This window comes from Prinia subflava, chromosome 15, assembly GCF_021018805.1.
Source record: "Prinia subflava isolate CZ2003 ecotype Zambia chromosome 15, Cam_Psub_1.2, whole genome shotgun sequence".
NCBI classification, from domain to species: domain Eukaryota; kingdom Metazoa; phylum Chordata; class Aves; order Passeriformes; family Cisticolidae; genus Prinia; species Prinia subflava.
The window spans coordinates 12,488,880-12,502,108 of record NC_086261.1 but is presented as its reverse complement, the minus strand read 5'-3'; the positions used below and the strand labels follow the sequence as shown (position 1 = coordinate 12,502,108).

The 13,229-nt window shown below is 35.7% G+C and overlaps 1 protein-coding gene across 5 annotated transcripts in view; it reads right to left on the bottom strand.

Annotated features, from left to right (window-relative positions):
* UNC13C (unc-13 homolog C) overlaps nucleotides 1-13,229 on the bottom strand; it is a 166,584-nt gene that overhangs the window by 111,320 nt on the left and 42,035 nt on the right. Inside the window, exon 1 of one of the 5 annotated variants that reach the window (XM_063412563.1) lies at nucleotides 7,656-10,741. The exons of 3 other annotated variants lie outside the window; for them this stretch is intronic. In XM_063412563.1, the coding sequence (XP_063268633.1) occupies nucleotides 7,656-10,629 (2,974 nt within the window). In that variant the 5' untranslated portion in view covers nucleotides 10,630-10,741. Of the gene's footprint in view, nucleotides 1-7,655; nucleotides 10,742-13,229 lie in introns of those variants that run through there. One more of the 5 variants, XM_063412562.1, reaches the window with a different exon arrangement.

Genomic DNA, 13,229 nt, shown 5'->3' with positions numbered 1-13,229 from the left:
ATAACTAGAGAGGTTTCAGGTATTTCCTTCTATTTAGAGTTCCTGAAAGACAACTGCCTAGGTGTTCCACTGATCACCTGGAAAACTTACATAAGGAAATAGTCTGGTACCTGTCCCATGGAAGTAGTCAGAATTTCCCTTTGACAGCAAAACAGAGAATCTCTTACACACTCTGTTGTAATATTCTTCTTCATCAATACACCAGAGGAAGACTTGAGCCTATTTATGAATTCATGTTTTCCAAGTCATTACATTTTTAAAATGCATGTCTAGATATTTTTTCAGACTGATGCTTTTAACAAGATTCTTTTGTCTCAAAGCTGCATTCAAAAATGATGCAGTGTTATTTCTACTTCTAAAACACAACGATCTAAAGAAAATGCTTAAATATTTTGGAAATAAAAATTTAAAATATTTTTTAATCTTGATGATACAATATTGTGTTCATTTTCCCAGCAAAATCAGTATAAAACCCCCTTGGAATGGACATTCACAGTCAGCTTTCCTCTTAGTTCTAGCATCTTTAAATCTGTTAAAGCTTAAAAAAAGCAGACAAATTGCATGAGTATTTATCAATCTACATTAATTCTAAAGTCAGTGAAAACAGGGTTCAATGCCCTCCTGTTTTCATAAGGAGTTAGCAGAGACTTTCTTCATTTATGGAGGAAACCAGCAGTTTTAACAAATCACTTTTTTTTAAAAAACAGAAGTCATTCTCTAACTAGAAGAGGTTTTTGGTTTTGTTTGAGCCTTTATCTGTGTCTGTTTGCCTGGTTGGTTTATTTGGTTTTTTATCCTTAAAGAATAGCTGTAGCTATTCTAGGAAAAGTCACCTGATAACAGTAGAATTTTTTGGATCTGAGACTGTTACACAAATGTTGTTGTGACACACATTTCCCTGATGTAATGCACACTGATTTAGCAGGAGTTACTATGTTAAATTAAACTGTTGCTCTTCAATCTATTTGGTTACTATCCTGTTTAGAAAGAGACCCAGTATTACAATCTAAGATTTTCTGATAAGAACAAATGCTGTAACTACAAAACACAATAAGCCAGAAGAACACTATTATGTTTCTGGAAATTATATTAAACAGGTTTTTAAATAATTCTTTCACCCACTTAACCAGAGGAGAAAAAGTACAGACTGAATGTGTAGCAAGCAACTGATATAGAGCATCATTTCACAAAGCTCCAGCTCTACAGTAGATGCTGAATGTAATAACTTGCTTTTTCTTCACTGACAAAAAGATGGGTGTATCATCTTTGTGACTAACTGATTAGATTTCCTGCCATAATTTTTCAAAAGCAACCTTTCTACAAATCTATTAATCTCAAGCTGGACAGACTGCCATTTTCTGTTTTAACTCTCTGATATCCCTTTTCTTCATCCAAGGACAGAAGAGAAATAGGAAGGGATGGGTTTAAAGACTTATGCCTGACTCCAATGAAACCAGCAGCAAGAAAATAATGCATACATTCTCCTGTGCATGAAACAAGCATATGAGGTTGAGGCAAATTAATATATCTTGGTTCATCAGCACCATCCTGATTAAATTCATGGAGTGGTTAATAATTCTATAGAACATTATGTTACCTCCTGTAATATTAGTGGAGGATTTTCAGAATGCTCATGTGAAAAAGGAATTGTGGCTAACCAGTTTGAGTGCAGGCATACTGTATTTATCAGTTTCTACCCACATCCTCTGAATATGTATTTTGTCTCCTCCCATCCTGTACAGCTTCTTATTGCACCACCTCCCCATCACTTCCAAAACAGTTAAAGACATCCATCATTTTGTTTACCTGACAAAAAGACAAACACAAACATGGTGTTGAGAAATGAAACCAAGACAGTTGAGAAAGCAGAATTATTAAATTTCTGTGGTTCATTATTATTCCCAATACAGCACCAAAATAGATTCCTTGACTTAGAGTAATCTTGTTTCCTCAGTACCACATGTCTATTAAAATGTATAGCAAGAGTAACCATTTCTTCCCCAGCCTGCTTACACATCTGCTCCATTGTGACCGTCTGATGTAATCAGAGAAGTCACACAGATGAAAATCCTCTGGAATCTGCCTTTTTACATTATTTACATATGAAAAGCAGAGCAATAGATTAATCACCTGCTGTTGAAAAGTATTCTGTCCCCAAATCCATCTCTTTATAGATGATATATTAGGTGAATATATATTCATTTTCCTTACACGTTGCAAATGAACTATATCAGCCACACGGAATACACAATCAGTTCTTATATTAATGAAGCAATTTATCACTCTTGTGAAAAAAACCCAAACAAACCATAAATAAATGAGATGTGGGAAAAACAAACAAAACCTTGTATCACTAAATACTGTGGTTCCAATGTTTTAAAACAGAATGAAACATCTTGGGGCTTGTACTGCTGCTACTTATTATTAACTATGAGTGTTTCTATCTGGCCTATATTTAATTTTTAACAACAAAATACTTGAAGAAATAAGGTGTAATGAGTACAGAATATGCTTGGATTTGAAAGAATTTCCAAAACGTTGAAACTGTAAATTCCATTGTAACAAAAACAGACTGATTAAAAAGAGCAAAAGATGACTTACCAACAATCTCCTCTATAATATCTTATGGACAAGACTGAGTGCCATTAGCTGTTAGTACTGGTCAGTGAAAGAACAGGCATCTCAGTTTGGCATAATACACACAAATATACATGTTCTAGCTTTATTAATTGCTTCAGTATTTTAAACACCAATCTAAAATTCTGCCATCTGTCTCGGACATCCTTCCCTTCCCCAGTCTGCACCAGCAGTCTGTGAAAGAACTTTCTTTTTATGGAACCTCCCCCCACCACAAACCCAAACACAACTCACCGTATTTTAATCAGTCAATGTAGTTAACCCAAACAATTAACAAATAAAATGGGATATATACTTACTTTTCATTTCTCTTTGCACAAACAGTGGTCCTTTCTTAAAGCCCACTTCCCAATATAGTTAATGTAGATTGTGCAGAGGAACTCTTTAATATAAAAAAACAATTTAACTTCTAACAGGGTTTTTATTTCTCCATTAGAGTCACCACCTGAGAGTAAGAAATTTTCATGATCAAGTTAAGGTTTTTATTTATCCTATTTCCATCTGAATGGCTATAAAATTACTGATTAATTTACTAAACAATACCAGATCTGTTGATTTTCATCTGGCCCACAGCATGGATCATTTTCAGTCCAAATCCAAGACTTATATTCATGTAACAAAAGCAGTACAACACTATTAACTATAGCTACTAGTTACGAGGAACTGTGCTCCTGTGCAAGTGTATTAAAACCAAATATGATGAAGGTAAAGCACAGGAAAAAAAAAGTCCAAGTACAACAAGACAGGGTTAGGTTAACTTCTCAAGCCTTTAGTCTTTGAGAAAATACAGCTGACTAAGGCAATTCCAGCTCACAGTTTTCATAAAAAGGCCAGAAAAGCTATCCAAATTACAAAATAAGTACTTGTTTCAAAAAAATCATAGTTTGAATAGGCAGAGTTTGAATTATGCATCGAAACAAGCTTACTTATTTTACTGGCAGCTTTTCTTAACGTGGAACCAAATGACCATACCAGCAGGGCAGTGAGTATTACTGTAATGTATTACTGGTTCCTTTGGTTTCAGATGTTAGCATAAACAAAAGAGTGTATTCATATTCATCTCTAAGTTTTGTTCTTCAGTCAGACACCATGAAGCAAAGTACAAATCCTTCCTATAAAACAATAGAAACACTTCCCTCCACTGTAAAGAGGCAAATCCAATCCCTGTTCCATGTCCTCTTGAGTTGACACTGCACCAATGTACAGAGCTAGATGACTTCACCCATCTTGACATCATAAACAATCTACAGGTCATTCTGTGTCTGAAAATTCAGACCAAAAGCATTTTAAAATCTGAATGGTTTTTAAAATCTGACATATCAAATGATGACCAAGGTCTTCAACAACTGGATCAAGAAGCTACTGCTCACAAACTACAATTCAGAGGAAGAGTCTGTTATCATGAAAGCAACTGAGAAGAGTGCATGCAACTCTGGAATCTTTTCCAGAGGCATAGTTTCATCAGGACAGAAAATCATGCTTATGCTAAGGCACCTGTAAAAGATAAGATAGAGATGAAATGGAAGAAGCCACTAGGGAAAAAGAAAGCTAGAAAATAACAAGTGAGGACTAGAACAATGAATAAAAGCCTAAGTCATTCTCAATTACAGTGTACAAAGAAACAAACAACTGAGTAGCATTTCTTTGATTTCTTTCCAACCATCAATACCTCCATTAATATACATGCATCCACGCAATGTCTCTATATCCTTACACAACTTTAAATCTGAGGATTACTCATGTACTGCTCATGTCTCCTCTCATTCGTATAACCTAGTCATTCCAGTACGCCTCCAAAAACATTTTTTAATAAATAATACATAAGCAATCAGCCCAGAGTGTATTTTTTCCTCCAGCTAGTGACAGAACAGGACTATCTTATGGGGTTCTTGTGCACTAACAAATTATTTATGTACCAAAGATTTACTGATCTTACCTTATGCGTTACTAGAATGAAAATCGTATCATTGTAAATCCTTCTGCTGTATTAAACTGGAGAACTAATACTACTGCATTATACAGTTCTATCTCTGCTTGGACGGGTTCTTGTCTAACAACTCCTGCTTACATGCAGGGATGAAACAATTCATTGAAGAACAGGTTATGTTTTGGTCATATAAGGAAAATTAATTCAAAGAACTTGTTCTCTTTCTAGTATTTTTCAATCTGAAAGTAAGAAATCTGAAGTTGACTCTGAATCAGTTACAGGGCTAAGAGAGTAAAAAACCCCAAAAAGATTAATAAAAGTCATTTAAACCCTAGAACAGCTATTAGTCACTTTTAAAAAAAGTTATTATCGCTCCTGCAAATATTAAAATGAAGATTGAATACCTTAAACTACTACTTGCTTAAATGATAAATGAAGTATACTCTGGACGTGCCTAATTACACACATAAAGAAGAGAAGGCAGGTTGCCAAAAATGAGAAATTACAAAATATGTTCTGAGAGTTTTGAAAAACTTCTTTAAAAACTTATTTACAAAATGGTTTTTCCTAGACTATGTGCCATTCAAGTAATAAACAGAAATTGCAGGTGTTTTGTCTTAGCAGCCAAACTGACACTAAGAAGACATCCTTCTTCAAAGGCTGCATACGAAGTATTCAAAAATGCATTTCCATATCACAGAACAGCTGAGGCTGGAAGGGAACTCTGGAGGCCTTGTCTAAGAACCCTGCTCAAATCAGGCCACTGAGAGCAGGCTGCCCAGGACCGTGTCCAGATGGATTTTGACTATCTCCAAGGACAGACGTCCCACCTGTGGAATTCATTATCTGTGAATAGACTGTCTGTAATATCCACTATCCAGCTCACCGAGAGTAAGCTGAAAGTAAAATAAAGATTTTGCTCCAATAATACTACCTATCACTCAGGAGAAATAGTTTTCAGACAATATATTATTTGAGTAGACTACTCTAGCTACAAAATACATTTTGACTTTTAAATTCTGAAGAATTTTCAAGTCTTCTGCAGACATAAAGGTATTCAACCCATTAGATATAAAACCATGAAAGACTATAGGTATTGCTAGGTGTGCTACAGGGCCCAAAGCTCCATTTGTAACAAACCGGTTGGTGACTGCTGAAGCAGAATCCCTGACTGAAACACCTATCCTACTCCTTGATGGCATGGAAAACACAGTGTGAAGAGGAAACAGAACTGCTACTCAAGAGCGAATGCACACTGTTCTCAGAATAAGATGAGAAGTAGTGTGTTGTAGAGGTTCATTTGTAGATTCCCCTTAACCTCCGGACATATTCCCTTTCTTCTTTATTTCCCTTCTATTTTATAATATTCTGTATTAATTTGGTTTTGGAAACATAAGTGGAGATCCTAGTATGAGATCTCATAACCATGCAGACACTTTGCCCCATAGATTACACCTAATAACACATTGTCTTAAACTGGTCACATCATTCTCTGTAAATATAAAAAATGTTTCCGCTAGTCAGAAGAAAAAATGTCAATAGAGTAAGAGACTGAAAGAAGCCTTTCACCTGCTGGGTTAAAAGAAGAACGTACATTTAATTCCTAGAAAGGATTGCATGGGACGTATCAAAGTTAATTCTCATTTTCTAACAACTGTTACCTACCAGTGTACACAAACACACAGACTTTTAATAGTAGAATCAATTTGGGTTTCAAAAGATGAGGTCTTCCTTGTGTACTTTCTTTAATTAAATCTTCAGACCATTATATTCCTATTGTACAATGATTAGGTAAATTGAATGTGGTTCCCTTTTTCCATGCCTCATAAAATCAAGAAAAAGTCATGAAAATCCTAGTTATTGATAGCTGTTCATTCATATAAACACCACCTAGTATCTAACAGAGTACTGTAGAAAAACACCTGCAAAATACAAGTATACAATAAAGTGTCTTTATTTAAATGTAAAATGCTTCAAAGTAAACTCTACTACTATCAATATTTAAATGCTTTTGTAACTGACTTTCAAGTTGACTATATATTTATTGTAAAAGTAGCTGTTGATGTACAAAAGAAACACAATAGTAACTCAAGCTCTTTACTACTGAATACAATCTTTGGCTAAAGGCACAGTTTTTCATCTTTAAAATGAATGTCTCAGATGATTATTTTTCCAAGGCAGATAAAGGAAAGATTCAGTCAAGGTGACAATTACCATCTGGCTAGCTATAGCCATTATAATTCTCCCAATTAAATGCACATGCAACATTATAACAAATGCTATTAGAATTACAGTTAATGCTTACATTGAATATCACCATATTTGTATATTACTAGTATATTGCTTTGTATATTACTAGTAATTACTTTGTATGTTACTGAAGTTATATATAAGACTATCTGCTTTGAAGTCTGATAATATGAAAGATCAAAGTCATGAAAAAATCAGTGTCAAACCCTCCTGCGAATTTCATACATGGATGCTACCATTTACACTCTTGTCTTTCTTCCACACCCTTTTCACCCCATTTTGGGGACTGACTACTTCTCTGAGAGCTTGTTGGGAGTACAAATAAGGACAGAATCAAAGTAAGAACGGACATAAAATCAGGTTAGGCTTTCACTCTTTAAGTACATAAGTCATGGGTTGCATAGGGGATAGAGAACACTGCCCCTCAGGATGAGTACAGAACCAACCATGGCTTGCAAACTGTTGAAGAAAACAAGAGTGTAGTATCTGTACACTCTGTATTACTCCTATAAATACATTTATAAAACTATGAGAAAACCAAGTACTATTAGTTCTTTTTTTAAGACTTAAATCTTGTGAAATTTAATTTTCAAGTTATTGAAATTCAATACTTACAAGCATGTCTGACTAAACATATTCAGAAAACTGTTTTAAAAACAAACCTGTGAAATGTAATATTTTGATTTCTACGGAACTATTTCACCCTCTAAACAAAACCAGACATATGCAGAATTTTTGCTGCTGAATTCAATGGGAGCAAGAAAAGGTACTATACAAAAATCAATGTCTAAATCTAATGAAAAAATGTTTTACTTAAAAGACAGTATTAAAACACTATTACCTCCAGCAAGGATCTTCTCCTCCAAATCACTCATTTGTTTCTTGTATGCTTTTAAAGCAGCTTCTTTAAATGATGGTCGTATTCTTTTTTTCTTTGGAATTTCAGTAACTTCAGTAATCATTTCTGGGACATTCTGATTTTCATCCTCCCTTATTTCTACTTCAGGAGCCATCTCACTTTCAACTTCCAATAACTCTTCAGTGATCACACTGTCGAACTGTGTGTCATATTGTTCCTCTGGCAGCATTGCATATGGAGTTTCATACAAGGACTGGTCCAGTTCATACTCTTGGACCTGCTCACTAGTCTCACTGCTATTTGTTCTATTTTCTAGTTTAGCAAGGACTTGTTCCATTACTTCTACATAGTCTGTTTCATTCTCACCAGATGGTTCAATTACTTCTTCCTCATACTCTGCTTTGTAGCAATAAGGCTCAGCATAAACATCAGAATCAAGAGTTGTACTTGATTCATTTGCAGTAGACTGAGATAACGTTCTAAACCTTCCCATAAAAGATGATCCACTGTCTTCATAACCACTTAAACTTTGTGTACTTTTATTCCAGACTACTTCTAAAGCTGACTTAGCACGCTGAAGTGTAGATCCAAACTTAGGAAAGCTGAAAGTCTTATCAGAAAGATCTATGCTTAATCGGCTGTGCCACGATTTAGGGGCGGCCTCCTCTGAGTCGTCACTTGGCAGCTCACTTTGACTTCGGTACATCATAGGCAATCTGTTTTGATTCTGATATGAGGAGATAGAATTTGTTTCCTGATAATCATCATACTGACCAGTCCACTGACTTTGTGTTTCGCTGTCAAGGCCTGGACATGATGGAGAAGTGCCATCTAGAGTGAAATCATAGCTTTCAGTATCATACTGGAGGTCAGAACTTTGGCCCTTCCCAAAATCTGTCTGTTGGTCTGAAGGGCTGCTCATATCATACACAAAAACTTCCTGTGTGGATGAGTCTAGGCCCAAATCTGCTCCCTGTTCCAACTGATTCCAGTTTTTCCATGGGGAAAGATCATCCTGTAAAGAAAGCTGACTATCATCATAATGGTTTATGTCTCCAGATACACAGATTATTCCATTGCTTACTCCACTGTCAACAGTTTCTATGTTCCCTGCTTCATTTTGTTCTGGATACTGCTGCATGTCTTGGGCAAAAGTCTGTTCCTGGGAACTGCCATACCAGTTTAGAGAATCATCTTGCTTTCGCTGCCAAAGTTCTCGGTCAGAGGAAGACAACAATGAACTGCCATTTGTTTTGCTAAAATATTGGTTTTCTGAGAAATCCTCAGAGTAAGACTGACATAATTTTGAGAAATCTGATTCTGAGCGGCTAAGCTTTGGCGTTGCAAAGTCATTCTGTAAATGCCACAAAGGACTCACATCTGAATAATAGGCCTTTGATTGTTTTTCCATAGTGTCAAATTCTGGCGACTGATTGTCATAACTTCTTCTGTGTGAAAAGGTGCTATTGTCAGCAGTTCTGTCAAGGTCTTTAGTGCTTGGGGACTCAGTAGTCCCCTTTGTAGTGCTTGCTTTTATGTGATGTGCTGATTTAGATATTTTTGCATAACTGTTCTTATTTATATCTGATTCCAAGTCTTTATCACTGTCAGGTGACTCCCAGTCGTGCATTTTAGTTTTTGTCTCCACGGTTAAAAGTTTCATATCCATGCTTTCATATGTCTGAGAAGAAGGCAGTCCTCTTTCTTTTTTATCTTTTATTTCATGGGAAAATATATCTGTAGAAATTCCAATGCCAGTCCCCTTAAGTTTATAAGACTTTTTTAAAATCAAATCTCTCTGTTGTGATGACTCAAAGTAAACAAGAATGGGTCTTGGCTTTGCATTTGGACAGTCTCTTTGCTGCCCAAGCCTTTGGGCAAACTCAATTTTAATAGTGCTTTGTGCCTCTGAGAATCCCATTTTTTCCATTAATATTTTGTAAACTATGCTTTCAGCTTTTTCAAGCCGCTCTTCAGGCACATTAAGAAATCTAAGACTTGCTTTGTTTCCTGGATGGCCTATCTGCTTAATGTAGTCATGTATGTCCCGAGTTTCTCTTCTAGACTGTACAAATCCAGTTCGCAATTGTTCAATTTCATTTTGCACAACTTCTACGCTACTAGAAATTTCATCAATTGATTGTTTCAGAGCATTAACATGCCCTCTTAATTCAGAGAGTTCTGTTTCAATTTGACTTATTCCCTGAAGCTCTTTAAAGATCATTTCCATAACATCGTGGGTTTGGCTAATACAACCTGTCGAACTAAAGCCAGGTTCAAGAGTATTTGATTTCTGGTGACGGCCAGTTCTGTCCAGAGATTTACTTCTCAATCCCCATGTTTTCCTCCATGAACTTAGCTCTGAGTCTGATGAGACACACTCCTGGCTCTTTTTCCATTTCCTCAGCTTTCGCAGGGCTCCCAGCTTCAGTGTGTGTAAAGTGCGTTCTCCGTCCGAGCTCCCATCAGAGGCCGCGAGGCTGCTCAAGCTTTTCCTGTTGCGTCTCACAGGCATTGTGTGGGATAAGTATTCGTTTTTCTTGCTATTAGTTTTTACTTCACTTAACGACTCAGAACATGAGCTATCATTTGAAGACAGGTCTTGAACTATATCTTCATTATTAGTGTTTGCTACAAAAATATGCCTTTGCAGTCCATTGGCAATAGCAACTCTGTAACTGAATGTTGGAGAAAGTGAAAATTCTCTATTGCTTTCCTCTTCTTCAGTTGATAAATTGCGAGCAGATGGGCACTTGGCAATCTTTTTAACAGTGCTTTTTAAAGTATTTGAAAAGTTTGGATTTTTTGTTTGTCCAATGTGAGTTAAGTCTTGTTCCTTTTTGCTCTGACAACTCTCTTTCCTTTTTGTACTATTTCCCGATTTCTTTGTAAACATTCCTTTGCAAATCTTATATATATAAGATGAGATCAGGCTCTTGAAGAGAGCAGAAACCATGGAGTGTAATTTATTCTAAGCTGTTTCCACAAAACACAATTTTTGATCCAGAGAAGTATTTGTATCTCCAAAAGGATCATTGGCAAACGTTTCAATGGAGACTATAGCCATAAAAACTACTGATGCTCTGGGATAATGTGACAGAAAAATAAAAAAAAGTCACACATCCGCTTGTTCGAAACAAAATCCTGATGAGGTTTTGTATGTCTTGCAAAATCGCACTCTGTTGCACATGGCTTCTTGAAGTGTCTAAAAAGGAGGGAATGACATTACAATGGCTGCCAAGCAAACTTATCATTCAATAATACTGATGATGTTTTAACTAGGTTATAATGAAAACACAGACGATTCCCTATAATTGTCTGAATAGATTTTTTTCATGAATAATTGAAGCTGGAAACAGTTCTAGGCAATATCGTTAACAACAATTAATAAGCTATACTTATTTCCAGGCTTCTTCATCCAGTTTTACTCTACAACTTTAACAGCAATATTAAGTTTAAATGCCCTCTGCTTTCTTTCAGAGTACTGACATTTCAATTTAGATCCATATGATATACAGCAGTGATCAAAAACTCAGAGTAACAAATGGTTGCTAGCTAGTAAAACAGAAGTAGAAAGTTCTCTCTTGCTTCATCTTTTGGAATAAGGTAGGATTCAGGTATAAGGGAGTATTGTGTACATGAAGTGCTGTTCTACCTTGAGATTGAACTACATGACTGTTTTGTGAAATAGTTGCTTTGACACCATACTTGAACATGCTATGATAAGCCAGGACACAAAAGTGGGCTTATCTTCTTGGTTTTTCTTTTTTCAGAAGTAAAAGGAAAATAACTCACAGAACACAACAGAAAATAATAACAAATAGTGAAAATTCTCATGCAGGTTATTAAATCTGACATTTTTCTGGTAAAAAAAAACAAAACAAAACAACCAACCCAAACCTACACAAAACATGGTTTACAAGTTGCAGGACATAAACAGGTGCCATTAAAACAGGAAAGCTATTTGATCTAAAAGAAGCCCAAAAAGCTTCCATGAAGTATCTGGAAATTCCTATTCCATAAAAAAGAAGCTTGTATTCCACAGAAACATAGTCAATATATTTTAAACATGTCAGTGTATTTGTCTGTACAGCATATCATTCACCTTCCAGTTTCATAGTTGCAGAATAAAAACAAGGCAACCAGCCCAGAAAAATCCATCAAAGAAGTTCTTAAAATGGCTGATCTGGTTTCTAAAGCAGCTAAAAATTCTTTGGCAGAATAAGAAGTCTGTTTAGATACAGGGTATATGAAGGGTTAAAAACTGCTCTATGGTGTCTTAAGAGGAGTGGAGAATATGAACTGTCCTAGTCTGAATCCTGGCACTTTATGAAACATCATGGTCCACTGATACACCTCGAGATCTGGTCTTTGCATTGCATTATTTGTCTTCATTGACCTTACTATTGCACTCTATATATTTACTGATGACATACATACACGTATGTAATGGTAAATAATAAACACTAACTCCTGATAAATACTGCAGCATCAAAATGCACTGTGCTGCATAGAGCACAGGCAAAGCTGCTAAAAGCCTGGTTGGCTTCTGGAATCCTGGAACAGAGGATGTAAACAGACTCATTTTTTTTCCAGTTATAACAAAATTGGGATGCAGAGAGAGAGCAGAAAAATAGAAAACATTCTTCACTCTTCCCAAAGTGGCTATTTATTATTTTATATAAAAGTGAAATATCTGTGGGACATGAATCACATTTTTAACACATATACATCAGCTTAGTCCTTGTAACTTCTTTTTCTTTTAGGCTTATGCCTAAAGTATCAAGAGTGAGTTAAGAGCAAGCAATACTTGGAAGCAAAAGAATGCTCAATAAGACTGCACGCAATTTTCAAGGAATGCAAATGACATCTCTCAGAATATTGAGAAATTTCCACTAGAGCTGAGGTTGCCTTGTTTTCACATATTATTAGTAGAGAAAAGAACCATCTTGGCACACTTTTCAATGTCAAAGGTGTGTTTCTGGATGTAGAAACACTAGTTAACCATTCAGTTCTTACACTGAATGTTTGTAACCATTTACTAAACAAGATTTGAAGTGTGATTTCTTACCTCCTCTGCCCACATAGCCACAGATTTTCAAATGCCCTCTTTATATAAACTTGACTTACATGACTTGGACATTCTTCAAATGACTTCAAATCAAGGATGTATAAACAAGCCAGAAGGCTCATTCCCTGTCTCAGTCTAAAAAGCATCAAGAAATAATGAAGTTCTCACTGGAATTTGGAACATTTCCATTCACTTTATATAAGGTTCAATGCTTCTCTGTAGAAGAATCTTGATTTCTTAAGCAAGCCATATACATATATATATATGCTTCTGTGTTTGTTTTATCCAGTGTCTAATCAAAACACTTTTATCAGAGATAACTGAAAGTATTACAAAGAGCTGAACATTCAGCACTGAATTTATTTAAACGCAGTTTCTGACAACGCCACAGAGAATTAAAAGATGTGCTGTTACAAACACAGGGAGATCTGCTAAATGGAGCAGATTTATGTTCTCTCATGCGAGTTCTATTCCATCTCAGCTGT